The sequence below is a fragment of the Poecilia mexicana genome, unplaced genomic scaffold (assembly GCF_051168715.1).
Source record: "Poecilia mexicana isolate PSO_F unplaced genomic scaffold, ASM5116871v1 scaffold_10, whole genome shotgun sequence".
Classification (NCBI taxonomy): Eukaryota; Metazoa; Chordata; class Actinopteri; order Cyprinodontiformes; family Poeciliidae; genus Poecilia; species Poecilia mexicana.
The window spans coordinates 14,873,497-14,892,710 of record NW_028263379.1 but is presented as its reverse complement, the minus strand read 5'-3'; the positions used below and the strand labels follow the sequence as shown (position 1 = coordinate 14,892,710).

The window sequence follows — 19,214 nt, the reverse complement described above, 5'->3', positions numbered from 1 at the left end:
AGGATGTCATTTTGCTAGAATTTTCAGTTTTCTTCAAATAGTTTCACGCATGAGTATTTTGCTGTTTGACGCTCTGTTAAGTCAACTATAAAACACATTTGATGACCAAAAATTATGCACTTTTATCAAAACAGTATTTAACATACCGTTGTTGAAATGGGGCAAATGTACTTTTTAACTTGTTTGCTGGCTTCTCAGAATCGAATTAATTTGCTGAGACATACCTTCTTTTCTTTTGTAGACAGAATTTGACGCCACTTGGGGGCGCTCTCGTTTTAAAACGTACACATTGACAGCAAAAAAAAATATTTCCAGTCATACACAACTGTAGAAAACGTTACATTAACAATCAGCAAAAATAAATAAATAAATAAATAAAAAATTTAAGTGGATGAGTGGATCAGCTCCACAAAGGAGAGGTTAAAGAGGTTTTTGGATACTTCAATAGAATCGATTACAGCTCTGATCCGCACTGCTTTAATGAATGTTTGAAAAGACATACATCTAAAAACGATGGCTTTTAAACATTAGTGTTACATTCAACACAGTTTGTAATAGACAACACTACCACTGACAAAACGCACTAAATTAAAAAAAAAATCTTTAAAAGATCCTTCAAAAGTTTGGAATTTTGTTCTTTAGCTGAATGTTAGACTTTTATTTTGGTGGGGCAAACCATTGCCAAGTTCTTCCGGCTCATTCTCGAAGCGCTTTTCTACTAGTGGACGTCACATCCCCAAACAGATAGCTTGTGCTCTTATATGGGACATCCCCTGATGTTTATTCAATTTCTCTTCTATTTTAACAAATAAAATACAGCCAGGTTTCACTGAAACATGGCTGGTTTGCCTCCGGGGGACCCGCAGCTGGTCTCAATGATCGTCAGTCATTTAAAAACACAGGGACTCTTCGACCAGTTCAGGAGGGACTGTCTAGCAGACGTTGATACAAAGGTAACGGTCGAAATCATAACTTCTTCTTCTGTATCTGTGTTTATACTGCTCATGAAAAGATTATAGTTTAAGTAGATGTTCTGTTGTGTTTTATTAGTATTTTCAATCCGTATCATGTTTACTAAATATCTTTTGCTAGTTCCTCAATGTGAGCTCTTTTTCCCTCATCGGATTTGTTTCAAAACGAGTCTACAATTTAATTTGAATCTCAATTAGTTGTAAATGAAAAATAAAAGATTATTACATTTTTACAGAACCCACCACATTGTCACACTGTAGTTGACAATGAGTTTCTTGGGGTCCTCAATCAACCATTGTCAACATGCCCACTTTGTAGATCACTTTGTAGCGTTTTGTTTGCTGTGAGTGGATATTTGCGAAATACTTGTGATTAATGTTTTTCAGCCAGCTTACCTGAACCTGAAGCAAAGAGTGGACAACTTTGTCTCCAATCACCTCTCTAATCACACATGGAGTCCTCATCTGAACAAAAACCAGTTGAGAAACAACATTCGGCAGCTCGTCCTGCAGTAAGGGGAAAAAACTGTATATTTTTCTTATATCTTTTTAAAAAAAACACAGGTTTTTTTTTTTTTTGAATAATCAGTACTTTTGAAGCCAGATATTTATCATAAACACATGGTATTTTATTCCATCAGCCAGAACGTTTTAGTCACTTTTATTACTTCTTCAAAATCAGAAACATACACACACTAAGATTACTCTTGACACAATTTTCCTCAAAGTGCCACGTTTATCTGTAAGTATTAACCACATGAGAATGGACACATTGCTGTTTAGGCAGGAGGCGGTGGCTACTATGTCCAAAAAATACACTTGTTTTTTCCAGAACAAAAGGAAAAGACCTCTTGAAAATCCCGGCTGAAGCTGCTAAGAGTGTCATTATACACAGCAAAGAAAGTTAAAATAGACAGCATCATGAGAAAAGAATATTATGTAAAAGTATTGAAGCAACATCTCAAGAGCCATTGGGTCTTCCTCAGCATAACACTAAATTAGTCACAAAGTGGAGTAATGAAAAGAAAATTAGTTCTAGCATTTAGGAAATCAAAATAATTTAGCTGATCTAAAACAGGAACATTTTTGTCTGGTTTAATCTCAGACAGTTAAAAAAAGTAGTGGTGTGTAGTTTTTTATTATTATTATTTTTTAAAGCAATCTTTGTTAGTATCTGGTTTCAGTTACATGTATAGGTGATTTTCTGACACTTCTTGTATTTGTTTCCCTCACAGATCTGGAATGCTGGAGCAGGGGGTGGACAGGATTGTGGCCCAGGTGGTTGATCCCAAAGTCAATCACATCTTCAGGCCGCAGGTGGAGAGGGTGGTCCGTGAATTTCTGTCTCCAGGCAGCTGCTCCGAGGAGCCGCCACTTCCTCTGACACCAGCAGAGATCAAGACTGACAGCAGTGTTCCTGAACAACGTATGTAACTTTTCGTAAATTCCCTTGATGCTTTCCATGACTGCAGAATAATCTCTTTCTGTTTACTCTGCTACAAAATTCACAAATGGTCTTAAACACATATTGATTTGTCCACAGCTTCATCATCAGCTTCAACTCCCGGCAGCAACGCCATGTCCATCCTGGATACCATAACTTCTCTGAATCAGGAGGCAAACGTCAGGACCAGCTCAGCAGCCGAAAGAGGCGGTAAAACCCAAGTTCTGGATGAACCAATGGAGCTGGTGGAGGAAAACGAGCAAGACATGGAGGTTGTTGAAGAAAGTGACGATAACCAGGAAGGAAGGTCGCTGGAGGAGGCAGTCGTAGGAGAAATCCAAACTGCGGAAGTGAAGACAGAAAGCTTAGAAGAGCAGATGGAAGAGGAAAAAGAACAACTAAAAGAGGAGGTTAAAACTGAGGAGGAGGAAGCAGGAGCTCCGGCGCAAGCAGAGGAAAAGAAAGAAAAACCTACAAGCAAAGTGAGTGGGAAGATCTCCGATGAGAAGTCTGATGATGAGGGAGTGAAATCTACGAGTCAAGCCAAGCAGAAAGCCAGAGAGCGGATAAAAGAGGGTGAGCTCTTTTTTATTTTTATGTTTTATGGACAAACGGCTGCATAATTCACTGAGTACAGTATATTTGTGTTAATAGAGATATTTATTTTCTTGTTTTCAATCAAAGTTCTTAATAAAGCATTTCATTATGCTTGTTTTTTTTTTAAAGAAGGGTGTTTCCACTATAAACATAACATTTTGTGACATAATTTTTAAGTCTCATTTTTTAAATGTGTTCATTCATTGATTAGTTTTGGAAAGTTAAAGAAAAGAAAATAATAATTTATTATTAAATCTAGCCATTTTCCTACTATTTTATTTCTAAGATATTATTTATATTCTTGTTGTAGAAATGATAGAAATATTACAGTCTCTTTCTGGAGGGGTTTACAAACCTTGGTGCCTTATTACAAGGTGACTATTCTTATGAAGCAAGTAGGTAGATAGATGTATTTGTGGCTGATCAAATCGGCCCGGGTTCAGTTATTGAAAGGTGGGTCAAAAATCTTTGCTGCCACTTCTACCTCTGGTCATGAGGTATGGATGAGGGCCAAAAGAACGAGATCAGTAGAGATCTGGTCCATAAACCAATATGTTTTTTGTTTTTTTTCAGGCTAAACAAAGATTTGAAATGATTGTGTTTATTTGCTTTGCAGAATACTCTTTGGAGGACTCAGACCTCGAAGGCCTGAGTGACATCACGGTGAGCTCCGTCCACACCAGCGACCTTTCCTCTTTCGAGGAGGAAAGTGATGTGGAGGAGCAGCTCTCCGATTCTTCCGAAGAGGGCCAGCTTCCGCCAGATGGTCTCTGCCTCCAGTTTTTCATTGTTGCTAAAATTATTTGAAACTTTTCATAAAGAATCAAAGTCAGAGTCAGAGCTTTTTTTTGTTCTAGTGTCCATGTTGATTTGTCTGCAGATGAAGGTGAGAAAGCGGAAAGGAAACACACCAGTGAGGAAGCGGAAGGCGAAGACAGGGAGCGTAAACCCCGCCGTAAAGCATATGTCCACAAACCCTTCCTCTACTCTCGTTACTATAGCGACTCGGATGATGAGGTCACTGTGGAGGAGCGTCGCAGATCTGCTGTGAGTTCACAAAAAATGTGGTTTAAATGACCTGAACTTTTGTTTATGATGTTGATGGTAAATTTTCAAGCTGCGCAGTCGCACAAAGAAAATGTCAATTTTGGATTTGTTGTTGATTTATCAGGCAAAAGACAAAGAAGAAAGGCTGCTGAAGAGGCAACAGAACAGAGAGCGAATGGAGGAGAAGCGCAAACAGAAAGCTGTGCAGGCTGAAGAGCAAGGTGTGTTTATTTTGATCTTTGTCTTGGAATGGTCCATAAAAGGAACATTCTTCGTACAATTTCAACCAAAACACACAAATTGATTTTTTTTTTTTTAGAACGTCTGTTATTTCCAACTAATTCACCCTCAACCCAGGCTTTAATTAGGTCAACGTTACCCCAACAATTACTTTTCTACACTCTTTATTTCATTCCACATTTTCTAGTTAAATAGTTGGACATGCTTTGTCATATTCCAGTTACAAACTTCAATGTATTGTAGTGACATTTTCTATGAAGTGGAAGGAAAATAATACATGTTTTTTTTTTTTTTTTTTTTTTGACCTATTAAGTATTTTTGGTCTAGTTTCCAGTACAAACATCTTAGTACACTTAAAATAATATAAACTACTTTATTGTAAGTAAATAATTCCTCAATATTGAAAAGAACTAGTTCCATATTGTTTGCCTTATAATAAGACAATTTTTCCCATGTTATAAATGCGAAGAATCTGCCAGTTGAATTAGAACCTTTTCATCAATATGAAGTTATTATTGGCCTATAACAAACTTTTATATCTTGCTGAAAAGTTACCATAAGTTACTTTTGTCTTATTTCAAGTGTACTAGGGTATTTGCACTAGAAATTAGACCAAAAATACTTAGTAAGATTTTATGTGTTGTCAGTGTAACAGAAAACACATGTGGAAGAAAGCCGACACCTTGTTATATCATAGCTTGTTCATGTGTTTGAATGGCCTAGTCAAAGTTCAGACTTTAATCTCCAAGAGTCTGTGAGAATACTAGAAAATTGATGTTCACAGATGCACTCCTTCCGACCAGAGCGTGATTGAGACGAGCTAAATTCAAATATTTTGCACGTGTCTTAAAGTGTTGAATACCATGTTGTAATTTCCCTTGCGGTGTGAATCTACTGCATCATTTAGCATGTTTTTATCTTAAACAGACAGCAAAAAAGCAAAGAGTTCTGACGCTGCTGGAGTGGAGAGCCCCAAGGCCAAAGAAGCCCGCAAAGAGAAGAAGGTCCTGGAGAAAAAAATGGCGCTCAACAGGAAGAGAAAACTAGACTCAAGGTGTGTTATTAGAAGCTCCACTTCTAAAAACAGCAAGTGCTTTAGAATTTTTTTTGAGGATTTCTAAGCTTTAAAAATGTTGTAAATGTCTTCCAGAAAAGAGGGAGATGTTTCGAGCAAGAAAAAAGGAGAAGCAGGAGAAATATCCCGGAAAGTGGTATGAGAACGCCAACAGAAAGAGTATCAAACATGTTTGTCGTTTGGGTGGGTGAGCTGTTACAGACCTCCATTTTGTTCTGTTGTTTTGAAATCCAGGAAGTGAAACCCTTGACCTCAAAGACCCCACAAGCTAAACTAGTGAGACATCTGTCCGAGTCTGCATCGTCTGACGACCGGCTTGGGCGGACGAGTGGCGGTGTCTCCGAAGATTCCTGCGACACAAAGAAGCTTCCTGACAAAAGCCAGACTCACTCCTTCATCCTGGATCTGGAACAAGGCTCCCAAGAGGCACTCAAGCATCGCTCGTTTGGGAAATTTGACCGTCTGCCCCGCAAAGAACGCAAGGAGAAGGAGCGCAGCCAGTCCGATGAACGTTCCAAGTTCAAACAGAAACACGAGAAGAAATCTGAGCATCCGGTGGAAGAACCTCTGCAGAAGGATGGCAGTGCTAAAGTTTCTTCCGAAGAAAAAGTCGAGAAGAAGCTTAAGGTCAAAACCGAGAAGAAAATCTCTGGAAGTACTCGAGAAGGAAAGGTGACAGAAGACAGCACTGACGAAGGAGGGGCTAAAGATGCCAGGAAGATAAAAGGAGGGTCTGTGGAGAAGGATAAAATAAGAGAAAAAGAGAAGAGCAAAGAAAAGGAAAAAGCTAAATTGGACAAATCTGTCTTTAAAAGTGATCTGAAGCAGCTGCTCCGCCCAGATTCTGCAGGGTCCTCTGAGGATCGCTCTGACAAGGAGCCTGGCTCTGACGTCAAGAAGAGAGAGAAACACTCCAAGGAAGGGTTGAAAAGGTCAAAGAGTCATTCTGAGGACAGGCCAGGAGAGAAACCCAAATCTAAGCTAGACGGTGAGAAAGAACGGAGTAAAGCAGAGAGCCAGAAAACACAGAAACCAAACACTGAAGCTGACAAAGATCCTAAAAAAGCAAAGCCTGCAGAAAAAGAGAAGAGTGCAGAAAAACCAAAGGCAAAATCCAAAGAAGAGGGAAAGCCTTCACTCTTAGTGAAGACAGAAAAGAAATCTCAAAGTCCCGATGTCAGAAACACTGGAGGATCTGCTGTCTGTAAACCTGAAGCAGCAAAAGAGAAGAAAAAAGATGGAAGCAATAAAGAGCAGAAGAAAGTCTCTGAAGACGCCTCACATGAGAAACCAGAGCTTAAAATTTCTAAGAAGAAGCTGGAGAAGAAGGACAAAGTTCCAGAAAAGAAAGGCGAGAGTCCAGAAGACAAACCACAGAAAGACGACGGAGCGGAAACCTCGGATCAATCCGCCAAGTCTTCAGCTGTCGAGACGGAAGATCCACCGAAGAAACAACATCCTCTACAAGACACGAACACCGAGTCTGATCTTGTCGCTGCCACGGTCGCCACGTCCTTCTCAGACGACACCTGCGACGCTTTAAGTGACATCACTCCGGAACCGTCCGAGGGAGAGATGGAGTCACGGCTCCGCGAGATGCCAGGGGTACCAGCCGAGGCCGACGCCCTGCTGGCGCTCATGGACGTCTGTACGTCAGCCGAGGCCAGGCTTCCATCTGCAGGGCTGAAAGAGGAAGTGACTCCCGAGATGGAGCTTCAGGACGCCGACATGAAGATGAAGGAGGCCGCTCTGACGCTGCTCTCCATGGATCCTGACAGCACGGTTTCATCTGCCCTAATTGTCCAAGATATGAGGGGGGAGTCGCCGCGCCATTCGCCAGATCCACAGCAGATTGAAACGGCCGCAACCGAGGAGGAGAAGCGGCTCACTCCAGTGGAGCTCAATCAAGCAAGTCAGCAATCAGCCGCCGCAGAAGAAGAAGAAGACGCTCTTTTCTCTCCAGAGGAAGAGTCTCTTCAAACTGAGGCTGAAACTACTGCATCTCAACAAGCTGCATCAGGCGAAGAAGAGATGCAGGTAGCGCCGCAGGTTCAGCTTCATCCCACTGAAACTTCGCTAACCGCAACAGGCGAGGAGGAGAATCCACCAAACGCAGCAAGTGGAAATGAAACCATAGCAACAGCATTTCCACAAGATGCTGCGGCTGAAGAGGAGAATCAGCTTTCTCCAGGTCAAACAGAACCAGAAGTTGAGCTCACTGCAACTGAAGCCGCGTCCGCCGTGTCTCCGCAAACTGAAGAGGTGAATCAGCTTTCTCCAGGTCAAACAGAACCAGAAGTTGAGCTCGCTGCAACTGAAGCTGCAGCTGAAGCCGCGTCCGCCGCGTCTCCGCAAACTGAAGAGGTGAAGCCGCCCTCTCCAGTGGAGGCAGAACCTCCAACTGAGCCTGTTGCAGCTGAAGTCTCAGTGGATGCACCTCAACAAACTGTTGCACATGAAGAGGAAAGTCAAACATCTCCAGAGGAAACGGCACCTTCAACTGAGTTTACTGCCTCTGAAGCGACACCAGATGCAACTCAACAAACTCCTGCAGCAGAAGAGGAGCAGCAGCTCTCTCCAGTGGAGGCAGCACCTCTAACTGAGCTCACTGAAACTGAAAGTTTACCAGCTGCATCACACCTAGCTGTGGACGAGAAGCAGTTCTCTCCAGTTCAGACGGCACCAGAAGCCGAGCTTCCTGCACCTGAGATGGCATCGGCAGCCTCTCAACAAGCTGAGAAAGATGAGCTGGTCTCTCAAGTTCAAACAGCAGCTCAGGTTGAGATGAGTCCCACTGAACCTTCATCATCTGCTGCAGGTTTGTAGAAATGAACAAATCGTTGAAGCTCAAAGTACTTTTTTTTTTTTTTTTTAATTCCATAAAGTAGTCAATGAATACAATTTAAAAAATATTGACAAGATATTTTTCTAATGCTATAAGTGAAAAGGAAATCTGCCAATGGAACTGATCATTTTTGTCAGTATTAAAGAATTATTGACTTAAAACAAGCTCTTATATCTTGCTGAAAAGTTACTTGTAACTTGCATCTGTTTATGGATGACTCAGAATCCAAGACGGACCCTGTTGAGTCGGACATGTCGGAGACGGCTCCACCGCCGGTAATTAAAGAAGCTTAAAATCACCGAAACATTCAGTGACATTAATACTGCTATCAATGAAAAACTACGGCTGTGTTTCTCTACAGGAGGATGAATCCACTTCAGACAAACGTCCAGCTCATTTTGAGGATGAAGTAATGGAAACTGCTGAGATTTCAGCAGACAGAATAAAACTAGCAGCACCAGCAGACAAAGATGAGGGTAAATTCTTAAACATGGTTTTTATTCTACTTTTGTTTGCCATTTATTTTTTTCTGAAATATGTTTTCTATTTGACAACCTTTTTTCCCCATCAGCGTTGTTACCTGTTGTTGAGCCAGAAACGGGAGAAATCACCAGCAGCAAAGGAGAGAGCTCGGTTTCTGACTCCTCTCAGCAAATCTCCCAGATCCCCAGTAAAACTGGTGAGTTTTACTTCCTGACAGACTGATATTGACTTGAACGTTTCAGCTGCCATTTTGTTGTTTTAACCTTGTCTTGTCCTGAAGAACAAGAAGAACAAAACGCTGCAGTCCCAGAAACCAGCAACGAGGTGAGCAGAGAACAACGCTACGGCAAAACAAATATAACTTACTTTGGTTTATTTCAGGGATAAGTTCTGACACTTATCAACTTTTAAATTCTAGGCAGCGAAGAGAGAAGGGGAGGAAAACCAGACAAAAGATGATCAGTGTAAGGTTTCATTAAATACGCTGTTTTTATTGAATCAAAGAATTATGTTTAGCCACTTATTTTTAATCATATACATTCATAGGTGAAACTCAGAGTAAAACGGTGGAGGAGGATAGTGAAAATAACCAGACAAGGACTGATGATCGTAAGAGAAATTTATTCCAGTTTTATTCAATGCATTCTTTATTTAAATGAAAAAATGGTAAGCAGTGTTGTGTTCAAGACCACCTAACCCGAGACCAAGACAAGACCAAGACCAGAGTGTATCGAGACCGAGACAAGACCAAGACTTTTAGGGTCCGAGACCAAGTCAAGACCAAGACCGAGGAAAGTCGAGACCGAGTCAAGACCAAGACCAGCACCGCGCTCTACATATGATAAAATGTAAAATATGATCAAAATTGCTTCTCAAAATAATCTGAAAGATCCATATTCCCATAAAAACAACTAGATATTAAATACTTAATACATTTTACCAATATTAAATATTCCATTTCTGTGTTACAATGTGTGATGGTCTCGTGCCATCCCTAAAAACATAACACCCTGGACATTTGCCCATATTGCTCATATAAGAAACCACCACCACTGTTGCACCATTAAACATAGCAATTGAGGAAATGCCCTGATGGTAAATAACGCTCAACCATGAACACTGACCAAGGAGCAACAACCAAGAAGTAACCAAACAGAAGGCGCTCATCGTGACTGTTTTCACTCTCTATCCCAGTACATGAAGCCAGGTAGTCTGACACCATGGCAGACATTACAGCTGCCACTTTGAACAAAAACAATCAAAGAGCAATGTGCATGCTCTGCATGCTCTTTCATTCTTGTGTTTTAGTTATTTGTTAATTTAAATATCAACGTACATAATTAAATTAAATAATGATGCAGTGTACACAGAGCATTACTAGAACAAAAACGGGTTTAACACGAACTCACGGTGTTCTGTCAGATCAGCATACGTTGTCAGATAGTGGTATACTTAGCTCAGACATGCATACGCTGTCATTACCATATGATTTTATTTAATCAGCAACATAGAATCATGACGTAGATCATCATACACTTGGTTATTAACAGTTGTATGACATCCAGCTAAAGCCAGACCTGCTTTAAATACACTTTGAAACCATGACAACGCATGTATATCCATCTAGTTATCATATTATGTCATATTATAAACAATTTAATGACTTATTTTCGTCATAACTTTTTGCGAATGCTGAACTGACAACTCCACTGACGGTCAGACTTAAGGCGCATGTGCTGGCATGGTACTCACTGCATGTATGCCAGCAACATAGAATCATGATGTAGATCGTCATACACTTTATTAACAATTGTATGGCATCCTGACTTAGAGGTTAAGTGAGTTTTACATGGGCGTGCGTTGTAGCTGACTCCAGCTGCAGCCAGACCTGCTTTAAATACACTTTGAAACCATGACAACACATGTATATCTATATAGTTATCATTGAAAACAATTTAATGACTTATTTTCGTCATAACTTGCTGCATATGGTGAACTGACAACTCCTGACGATCGGACTTCTTAATGCGCATGCGCAGGCATGGTACTCACTGCATGTATGGTAATCTGATAGAACAACGGCTCTCAGTGAGTGACACTCCAGTCCTATCTATAAGTAAAGAGCCGTGGAGAAGAATCGACTGTTTCTGAATGTCACATCACTATATTGCAGACTTTTGGACACAGCGTTGTCCTATATGTGCGACAAGGCAATCAACACCTCCGCACAATAACTCAGACAGTGAGTGACTTTTTTTCATCACAAATTCTTATGTGTCTCTGTACAGCTAGCTTTGCTAACATCACGTTAGCGGAGCTTACCTTCTTTGAGCTTCTTTTCTAAGTGACGAAAAAAGTTAGACGTTGTCCCCACCGTCTGTGAAAGCGAAGCGCTGCTGAGTTAGCTGTGGCTATCGGATTTCTTACTATTTATGCAGCGCTATTATATTACTGACGATTAGACAAACATTTTCTGCCGCTGAGAGGAAACCACTGCGCATGTTCTGGAGCGCCGCGTGCGAGTGGAAGGTGGAGAGGGGGAGGGGAGCGGAGGAGGGAGGGGGGAGTAACAGAAACAGTAGTCGCCTGGATTTTAATCGGTGCGTTTTGCATCCACTGAAAAGAAAGATGTTAACAAATAAACTGGACAGTTTGCTGTACGTTTAGTGATATTTTCACAGTTGCGGTCTCGACTGGTCTTGAAATAAATTGCCGAGTCCTCAGAGCCCGAGACCGAGACAAGACCGAGACCAAATGCGGTCGAGTCCGAGACGAGACCGAGACTATCAGAAAACGGTCTTAAGACCGGACTCGAGACCAAGACCGATCTCGAGTACCACAACACTGATGGTAAGGAATTATTTTCCTTCCTTATATAGGTGAACCTGAGAGTAAGACACCAGAGGGAGGTGATGTGGAGAAGGTAAGTCATAGTCTTTTAATTAGCTCTAAAGTTTGCTCCAACCAGCCGTATTCATTATTATTATTATAATTTATATATATTTCTCTGCTTCAACGTGGTGTAGATGGACGTTGACATGTCTGACAAAGTTGAGTCTGGAGAAACAAACCCAGAGGCCAAATTAGTCAAACAAATCAGTGAGTCGAATGTTTATTTTTCTATTCTTACATCTATGATTGTATGTTTAAGTGTGATTTTCTCTTCCTCCTGCAAAATATTCTTTTTTTTTTTTTTTTTTGCACTTAATCTATTTTTGCTGTGTCTGCCTGGATCTTGCAGGTAATGTCTCGAGCACAGACAGTCAGGAAGATGGGAAGAGCTCAGACGTGTCAGAAAAGGTGGGCTGCTTAACACCCAGCTTTATATTTTTAAGTGAAAATATTTGTCTGGTGACTCGTCTTTCATCAGGAACAATTTTGTTTTACAGGAAGAGAAGACTGAAAGAAGAAGAGGACGTAAAAGAAAGCTTTCAGTTAAAAGTGGTGCGTTTAGTTTCGTTTATTATTATACTTTAGTCAAACTTTAAGATTCCAAAGCTTTTGTTTTGGCTCTATTTGAGACATTTTTAAATATAAGATATTAATTAATACTAACGAGGTAGATTGAAATATTACCTCGCGTGTCTTTGAGTTAGCGTTGGAAAATGTCAGCTCTAACAGAGCATCACTCTACCACCATCCTTTACAGTTTGTATGGTGATCTGTTTCTGAAATGTTAGTTTCTCAACAAATGTAATGAGACTCGCTAAAACATTTCAGTGTTACAAAATCCAACAACAGGAAAAACGACGTCATCACCGTATGCATCATAACAGAAAACCCATCTAAATAAAAATATCAACAGTGAATGTGGGCGAAATTGAGCCATAGTGAATTTCTGCTGTTATTTTTCACACGGCAGACGGCACTAAGGAGGAAAAGGATGAACAGCGGTCTGTTGAGGCAAGTATAACCCTGATCAGATTTTAGCTTTATTGTCAAAAAGCATTGGGGTTAAAGTATTTAAATGAAATCTTAAATTATTAGGAAAGTGAGCAGGAGGTAAAAACACCTCGCAGAGGGCGATCGTCCAGAAACGCGGAGCAGCTGGAGACGGAGCAACAGAAAGAAGCGGAGAGATCGGAGAAGACGCTGGCTCGCAGAGGAAGGCGTCCAGGAGCCGTAGCTAAAGAGGCAACAGACGGTGGGTCGGCCATGTTTGATAAAGAAGATATTTCAAATTTCAAAATGATGACATTACAAAAAAATAAAAAAACACAATTTTGACAATGAGGTATATATTTGAGATTCTCCTGACCTACAAACAAATTGTTTAACATTTTTATTAATGCCTACATCATTCTGTGCTATTCTTTGCCCCAATAATAAGAAAGTGAAATGATAAAATGAAGTGATTTCTCTTCTCTCTGGTAGTGTTTTTGTGTGTTTTTGACCATGTTACAGCTGACTCTGTTGGCAGGGTGACCTGTCCTTGGAGGACTGGTTAATGTTTGAGTCTCTGTTCTCTGATGTTTTTATCTAAATTTTTAACTTTAGATAATCAGGAGGAACATGAATCAAAAGTCGAGGACAGTGCTGGTCAGACGGCATCGCTCGAAGAAGCGGAAAAACAAGAGGTTGGTTCAGAATTTAATGTATTTATGTGGAGCTGCAGCTTTTATAGCAAGTGTTTTGCTCATCATAATCACTTAATGCATAAGAAATGTACAAAATTTTGAACTGTAAAACTTCAAATGCTTCATTTCCTTAAAAAAAAGTTTTACTTTTAACCTTTTCAGAGCCCTGAACATAAATGTGAAGCACAGAAAAGTAATCAAAGCGAAAGCGAAGTCAGCCTGCCTTCTCCTGCTGCAGACGAACTTGAAGTTACTGGAAAGTCAGACCCCCAGGAGAGCGACGACACGCGTGAGTTTGTTTTACTATCACAGTGGGGCTAATTTTAGTTTATTCGGCAAAGTGAAGCTCTTGAGTTGAGAAGGAAACGCTGGTAGCTGTACAAAATCACAGAAAAAAAAAATGGCTGTAATGTGTTTACTTTAGAAAGTATTCCCTCCTCTTGTGTGGAAATGTGTGGATTCAGGCTGACTGAAATGCAAACTGGGCTTCTGCAGGCGCTAAAGTTGCTTTGTATGAATGAAAACTGTGTTCCTGGCGACATAAAACTTGATTTCTTTTTTTGTAACTAATCAGAAAACTCTGGACTTCTTTTACTCAGACCACAGACTAGAAATGTGTAATTATTAAAAAAAAATTTCCATCCATCTAATCTGTTGATCTTAATATTTTGATTATTGATAGATCTAAAGGATTCATCCAATAAAATATTTGTCTTTAGCTTTTCTTTATACTAACTTTCAAATTTTATGCATAACTCAAAATAAAATCTAAAGATTTATACTTTACATGGCAAAATATAGTTTGTAGTTTGCAATCTTTAGCATAAGCAATGTAAAAGCAAATTGAATTCTTGATATGATTCCAAAAAAAGTCTGTGTTTTCGTCTGGTCAAATACTAGAGCGGAGATGACACTTTTAATTTCTCAGGATAATTCATTTGTTTATGATTTATTAGACTCAATCCAAACTAGTAATGTAAAGCTGGAGCAGTCGAAATTAAGTTCATTGCAATAAATTAGATTTCCCTTTAATTAGCCAAAACATTTAAGGTCATTTATGCCACATTTCACTGACATGTAAAGTAGCTTGTTTCTCTAGAAACGGTTTTCGCTGTTGAGCCTCAGCAATCTAAGATTAACACATTTCTTCTCATATGAGGAGAAAAAAACAAGACTGTCAGAAACCTCAGTGAGAATTATTATCATTGTATGATTTTGACAAATACTCACAGTTATGAAATACAGTTTTAAATTAATTAGCTTTTATGGCTCAGATACATTATGTGTAACATCTCCAAACTTAAAAATTAACAGTTGATTTTTGCAGTTTTTTTTTTTACAAAAAAACAAAAATAAAAAAATCATTTTGCAGTTCTTGGTTATAAAAGTTTATTTTATAACCACTGGCAAATGTTTGTATGAGAGGATTTTTTGTGAAGAACAGTCTGCTTGTCTGTCGTTGCACATCATACAGTAGGCCATGTTTAAATTCCAGGTAAACAAGGAGTGAAGAGGAAGAGATCAGAGGAAACAGAGGAGTCTGGAGAGGTGAGAGGTTTTTTTTTTCTTTTTACTTTTGGACCAAACTGCTGCTGTTGTGTTTTAATTTCCCCAATTTTCAATTCTGCAGGAAGCTGAGGCTCAGCAGGGGCTGGCAGAGGGTGAACAAGAACAAAGTGAGGAACAAGATAACAAAAATGAAGATGAAAAACTCATCATGAAAAAGAAATAAACAATCAGATTATTAGCATAGCTTAGTGACTGTGGTGTTACGGATGAATCCTTATAAAACATGAAAAGTTTTCTTTCTTTTTTTTTCCCCCAGCAGTCTCCACCTCTCAGAGCCATTCAGAAGATGTGAAAGAGCAAAGCTGCAGTGAGAAGAAGCCAGATAATGTAAGTTGGCAATGAAATAGAAATTTCCGATTATATTTAGCTGCCAATTTTAATACGTTCTGTTATTAGTACTTCTCTTTTATGTGGAAATCTATTTTTGATCAGTCTGCGGAGCAGCAAGACCCAGAGGCAGCTCCAAAGAAACGGAGGGGACGGCCACCAAAGGCAGCTGCTGCTGCCGCCGCCGCCGCTGCAGACGATTCAGGTAAATAAAGAAGAAAAATGAAAGAGCTAAACATTTTAAATATTTTTTTAGCTCTATTTATGTAATCCCTGCACTCCCTCAAAAGAACAAAACCAAATTGGGTTTGATATTTCAAAATCTCTACTTTGATTTGCCTAATAAGTTTGATAAAGTTAAGCTTTTTGTGTTGTTAAATGCTTTTTAAGATGTCTGTAAAATGACTTTTGCATGTTAAAATTAGATTTTTAACAATTATTTCTATAGTTAAAAAGGAGAGTAAAGCAGATGAGAAGGAAAAAGAGCAAAATGATGAAGATGGGGAGGAAAGCGACAACGAAGAAGACGGGGAGAAGGGAGTTGCAACCAAAGCAACGACTCGGTCTGCAGCTCGCCTCGAAGCCGAAAGGTAATTTTAAGTTTTCTCTAATAAATTAACTGTAAAGATCGGCCTCAGCTATGGGTGGCTTTTTTTTTTTAAAATCTGCTGGAGAGAGCCAAAGCAAAAACGAACCCGTTCATCTGTGGTGGTACACAAATATCTGATCAGTGAAGGTCTTAATATCTTCAGACTGAAGAACCCATTGACGCCGTTTCATCACATTTAATGAGAGCAGGGAAGATTTAGCACTAAAGCAATAATTTTGTTTTACTGCTCCTCAGAAACAAGCCAAGTAAACCCTCCACCCGGGCGAGTCGACAGAGCGGTAAAGAGGAGACCACAGCTGGCACACGGTGAGTCCGTCTCATTGAGGTTCAGCAGCACCAACGAGCTTTCAGGAGCAGGCGACCAAAAGTGACTGCAACCGGATGCCGTTTCTCCCTAAAAAGAACATTTTATTCAAAAGCTTTCCTGGAACCTCGCGTGATTAGTTCCCAGAATGAAAAGAATAAATCTGTCCCGTGAACTGTAGGAAAGCAGGTTAAACCCGAGCCGAATTTTTGATCGGCTTGCTAATGCTTTTTGGAGTCTTTCAAGTGAGAAGCTGTCCATTCCTGTTTTTCAGGGGGGGTAAAAAAGTTTTTCCTGAATTTTCTCTCAGGGGAAAAACCCGCTAATCTTAACAATTATTTGATGCATTCATCTTCAGGTTCAGCTTAGAAGCATTAAAAAAGTTCAATACTAAAAAAAAAAAAAAAGTTTTTGTTCCAATATTTTTCCTGATTTATTTATTTTATTTTTGTCATAATTTTTTACATTAAAGTTGTACGTTAATGCTGGAGTCAAAACCGATTTAGCTACTATCAAGATGTCTGACATTTATTTCTTCTTTTTATTCAAACAATTAATAGAATAATATGAAGACATATTGAAGACCATACATTGAAGACCACTGCATTAAAGCCACATATTTCATTAAAACTAAAAGTAGACTTATTTCCTCACGTCAACAAAGTCATAAAATATATTTTGTCATTGAAGTAACTTTATGATTCTGGTTGCAATTGGAAAGATTGTGTTTTTATGGTAAAATACATTTTGATCATGTGATTCTTTGTGTCTTTTAAGAATTTTTTTTTCTTAATTCTGGTTTTTAGAGCTGATTTTTTTTTTTCCCCTATCACAATCATCTTTCTTTACTCAATCTGAAACGGCTTCTTTGAGGGAATTGGTTTCGGGCAAAACTTTATTATTATTATTGTTGTTTCAGTTTATATTTTTGGTGGAAAGTCTTCAGTTTGTGTTCACGCAGTAGGTACTGAGCGACTTCGTCACAAATAACCGTTGAATTAACAAACGTACCTACACTCTGTCCTTGTTTCCTTCCTGCAGCGGGACGAGGGCCCAGGGTTCAGCCAAGGGGGGCCGTAAACCGGAGGCTAGCCCCCCTGCTGTGCGAACACGGGGAGGACAGAAATCAGAGGAGCCCCCTTCGAAGAGAGCCAAACGCTGAGACCTCTGACAGCGGTGGAGCAGCGCACCCCCTCAGTGTTGTTTTTACTCCGCTTATTCAGAGACTTTCGCAGTCAGTCGCCGTTTTGAAACTGTTTGTGCTTCATTGACTGTCAGTATCGAAAGCCTCTGGATGTTATTATGCACTCTGCTCTGATGGCTGAGTGTAAACCAGAGGATCAGTGAGGAATCCCTCAGAATGCTTTCTGCTGCCCCGCGCCCATATGGTTCGGATCACACTCATCATTCCTCGGTTTATTCAGTAATTCCCAGTGAACCGGAGCATTTCAGACCAATCAAAGGCCTAATGTGCAGCCGAGCTGAGCTTTGAGATAAAGAGGCAGCATCAGAATTAACTGTCAGTCAGCAGAGAGGCCACATCTCAGTCACAGACGTCTCTGTTACCCCGACACACACTTGACGCTAAAGGCATCCAATCTTTGCTGTGCGTTTTATTTCTTGTTATTCATTCTGTGAATGAAAAATAAATGGATTTCCCATCACTTTTTTCTTTTTTTTTTTTTCTTTTTTTTATGTAGCCACTAAAAAGAAGTATTAGAGAGCTGCAGCAGTTTCGATGTAAACATTGTGTTCCTGTTGGCATTTTCAACAACAGCTGCTGCAAATAAAATACTGTTTTTATGCCATAAATCCCAACAAACAGATTTGTTTCAGGATTGTAAAGTCGTCGGTAAGAGATTTGTTTTGGTTGTTATGTATATCCACTGTTTGTTTTATAATTTTTTAGTTGTTTTGTTTTATAATAAATTCTCATCTGGACCTTTTTTGTGAATATCTGCAGCTATTTACGTAGTTTTCTTTTTGTATTCATTGTACTAGCTTAAGAGGCAGAAAATATAAGCAGCCACTCCATTCACAACATTTAAATATCAGTTTATGTTTGGAATGGGATAGGAAGAAGTGCAAACTTATTCATTTCTATCCAAGTATCTCAAAATCAAAGTTGTTCCCGTCTCATCCTGCTGAAGGAGCCATCAGGCATCCTACTTGTTAAAACATTCAACATTGGTCTTTAACATGCCTAACTAAGCCCATAATGAAATTACAAGTGACATGTTTTCCTACAGCAAAAAGAGACATTGTACAACAGAAACAAACATGACATGTACATCAAACACTCAACTAAATGCCATTTGTAGTGAAATGTCTTTAAATCTTATTTTAAACTGGGTGATGTTTGGACATTCCTGTATTTATAGACTGAAGCTATTCCCCAGTATCACTCCACAGATGCATTCAGTCGTGTACGTCTTTACACACATCAGACAAACGTCGCCTGATTAGCACATTAAATGTCTCATACATTTTCACTGAATTCATAATTTACAATGCCAACAGCATTCGTATCCTTTTGAACTTTTCCGTGTTTTGTCACAAACTTGAATGTATTTTACTGGAATTGGATGTGAAAAACCAACACAAAGCTGTGCACAAACGTGAACGGGGAGGAAAATCATATCTGGCTTTCAAAAGTTTTACTAGTAAAAATCAAAGGGGTACATTTATATTCCATCCCATTTAACAGATATATTGATGAAACATCCTTCACGGTAACTACAGCTGCTTGTTTTGGAGGCTGTTTCTCCACCTACTTTTTCCCCCCAATTCTCCTTTGCAAAGAAAGAGCAAATATTGATGCATATTTTCAACGGGATTCAGATCAGGGCTTTAACTAGGCCATTTTAACACATATGTTTTTACATTCCATTAGCTCTAGGTGTGCATTTAATGTTGTCCTGCTGGAAGGTGAACCTCAAGTTTTATTTTGTCTGTTGTGACTCTTCCCCTATGAGTTTGCAGTGTTTCCTGCATGACTTGTGGCAGCCAGATTGCAAACAGGACTTCTTGGGGCCCTGGTTCCACAACAGTTTTCCTCTTTGCACTCTTCCACAGCGGTTGGACTTTTAGAGGTGAGAACTGTGGTTCTTTTGAGCTCCTACATG

General features: G+C 39.6%; 1 protein-coding gene across 2 annotated transcripts; it reads left to right on the top strand.

Annotated features, from left to right (window-relative positions):
• Positions 1–69: 69 nt before the first annotated feature.
• bod1l1 (biorientation of chromosomes in cell division 1 like 1) lies at positions 70–18,030 on the top strand. Of its 2 annotated transcripts, none has more exons than XM_088009456.1 (31): positions 70–953; positions 1,359–1,483; positions 2,207–2,397; positions 2,515–2,991; positions 3,629–3,778; positions 3,893–4,059; positions 4,184–4,280; positions 5,227–5,353; positions 5,450–5,510; positions 5,609–8,192; positions 8,442–8,494; positions 8,581–8,695; positions 8,791–8,898; positions 8,983–9,026; positions 9,121–9,166; positions 9,249–9,311; positions 11,582–11,625; positions 11,729–11,801; positions 11,944–12,002; positions 12,092–12,146; positions 12,565–12,605; positions 12,690–12,846; positions 13,200–13,279; positions 13,442–13,568; positions 14,775–14,827; positions 14,910–14,955; positions 15,108–15,175; positions 15,281–15,380; positions 15,624–15,765; positions 16,020–16,091; positions 17,131–18,030. In XM_088009456.1, exons 1-31 carry the CDS (start codon positions 837–839, stop codon positions 17,249–17,251), a joined length of 5,763 nt encoding a protein of 1,920 aa, XP_087865582.1. In that variant the 5' UTR covers positions 70–836; the 3' UTR covers positions 17,252–18,030. The 2 variants fall into 2 exon arrangements, with proteins under 2 accessions (XP_087865582.1, XP_014825849.2); XM_014970363.2 differs by having other exon boundaries at positions 71–953; positions 15,105–15,175.
• The last annotated feature ends 1,184 nt before the right edge of the window (positions 18,031–19,214 follow it).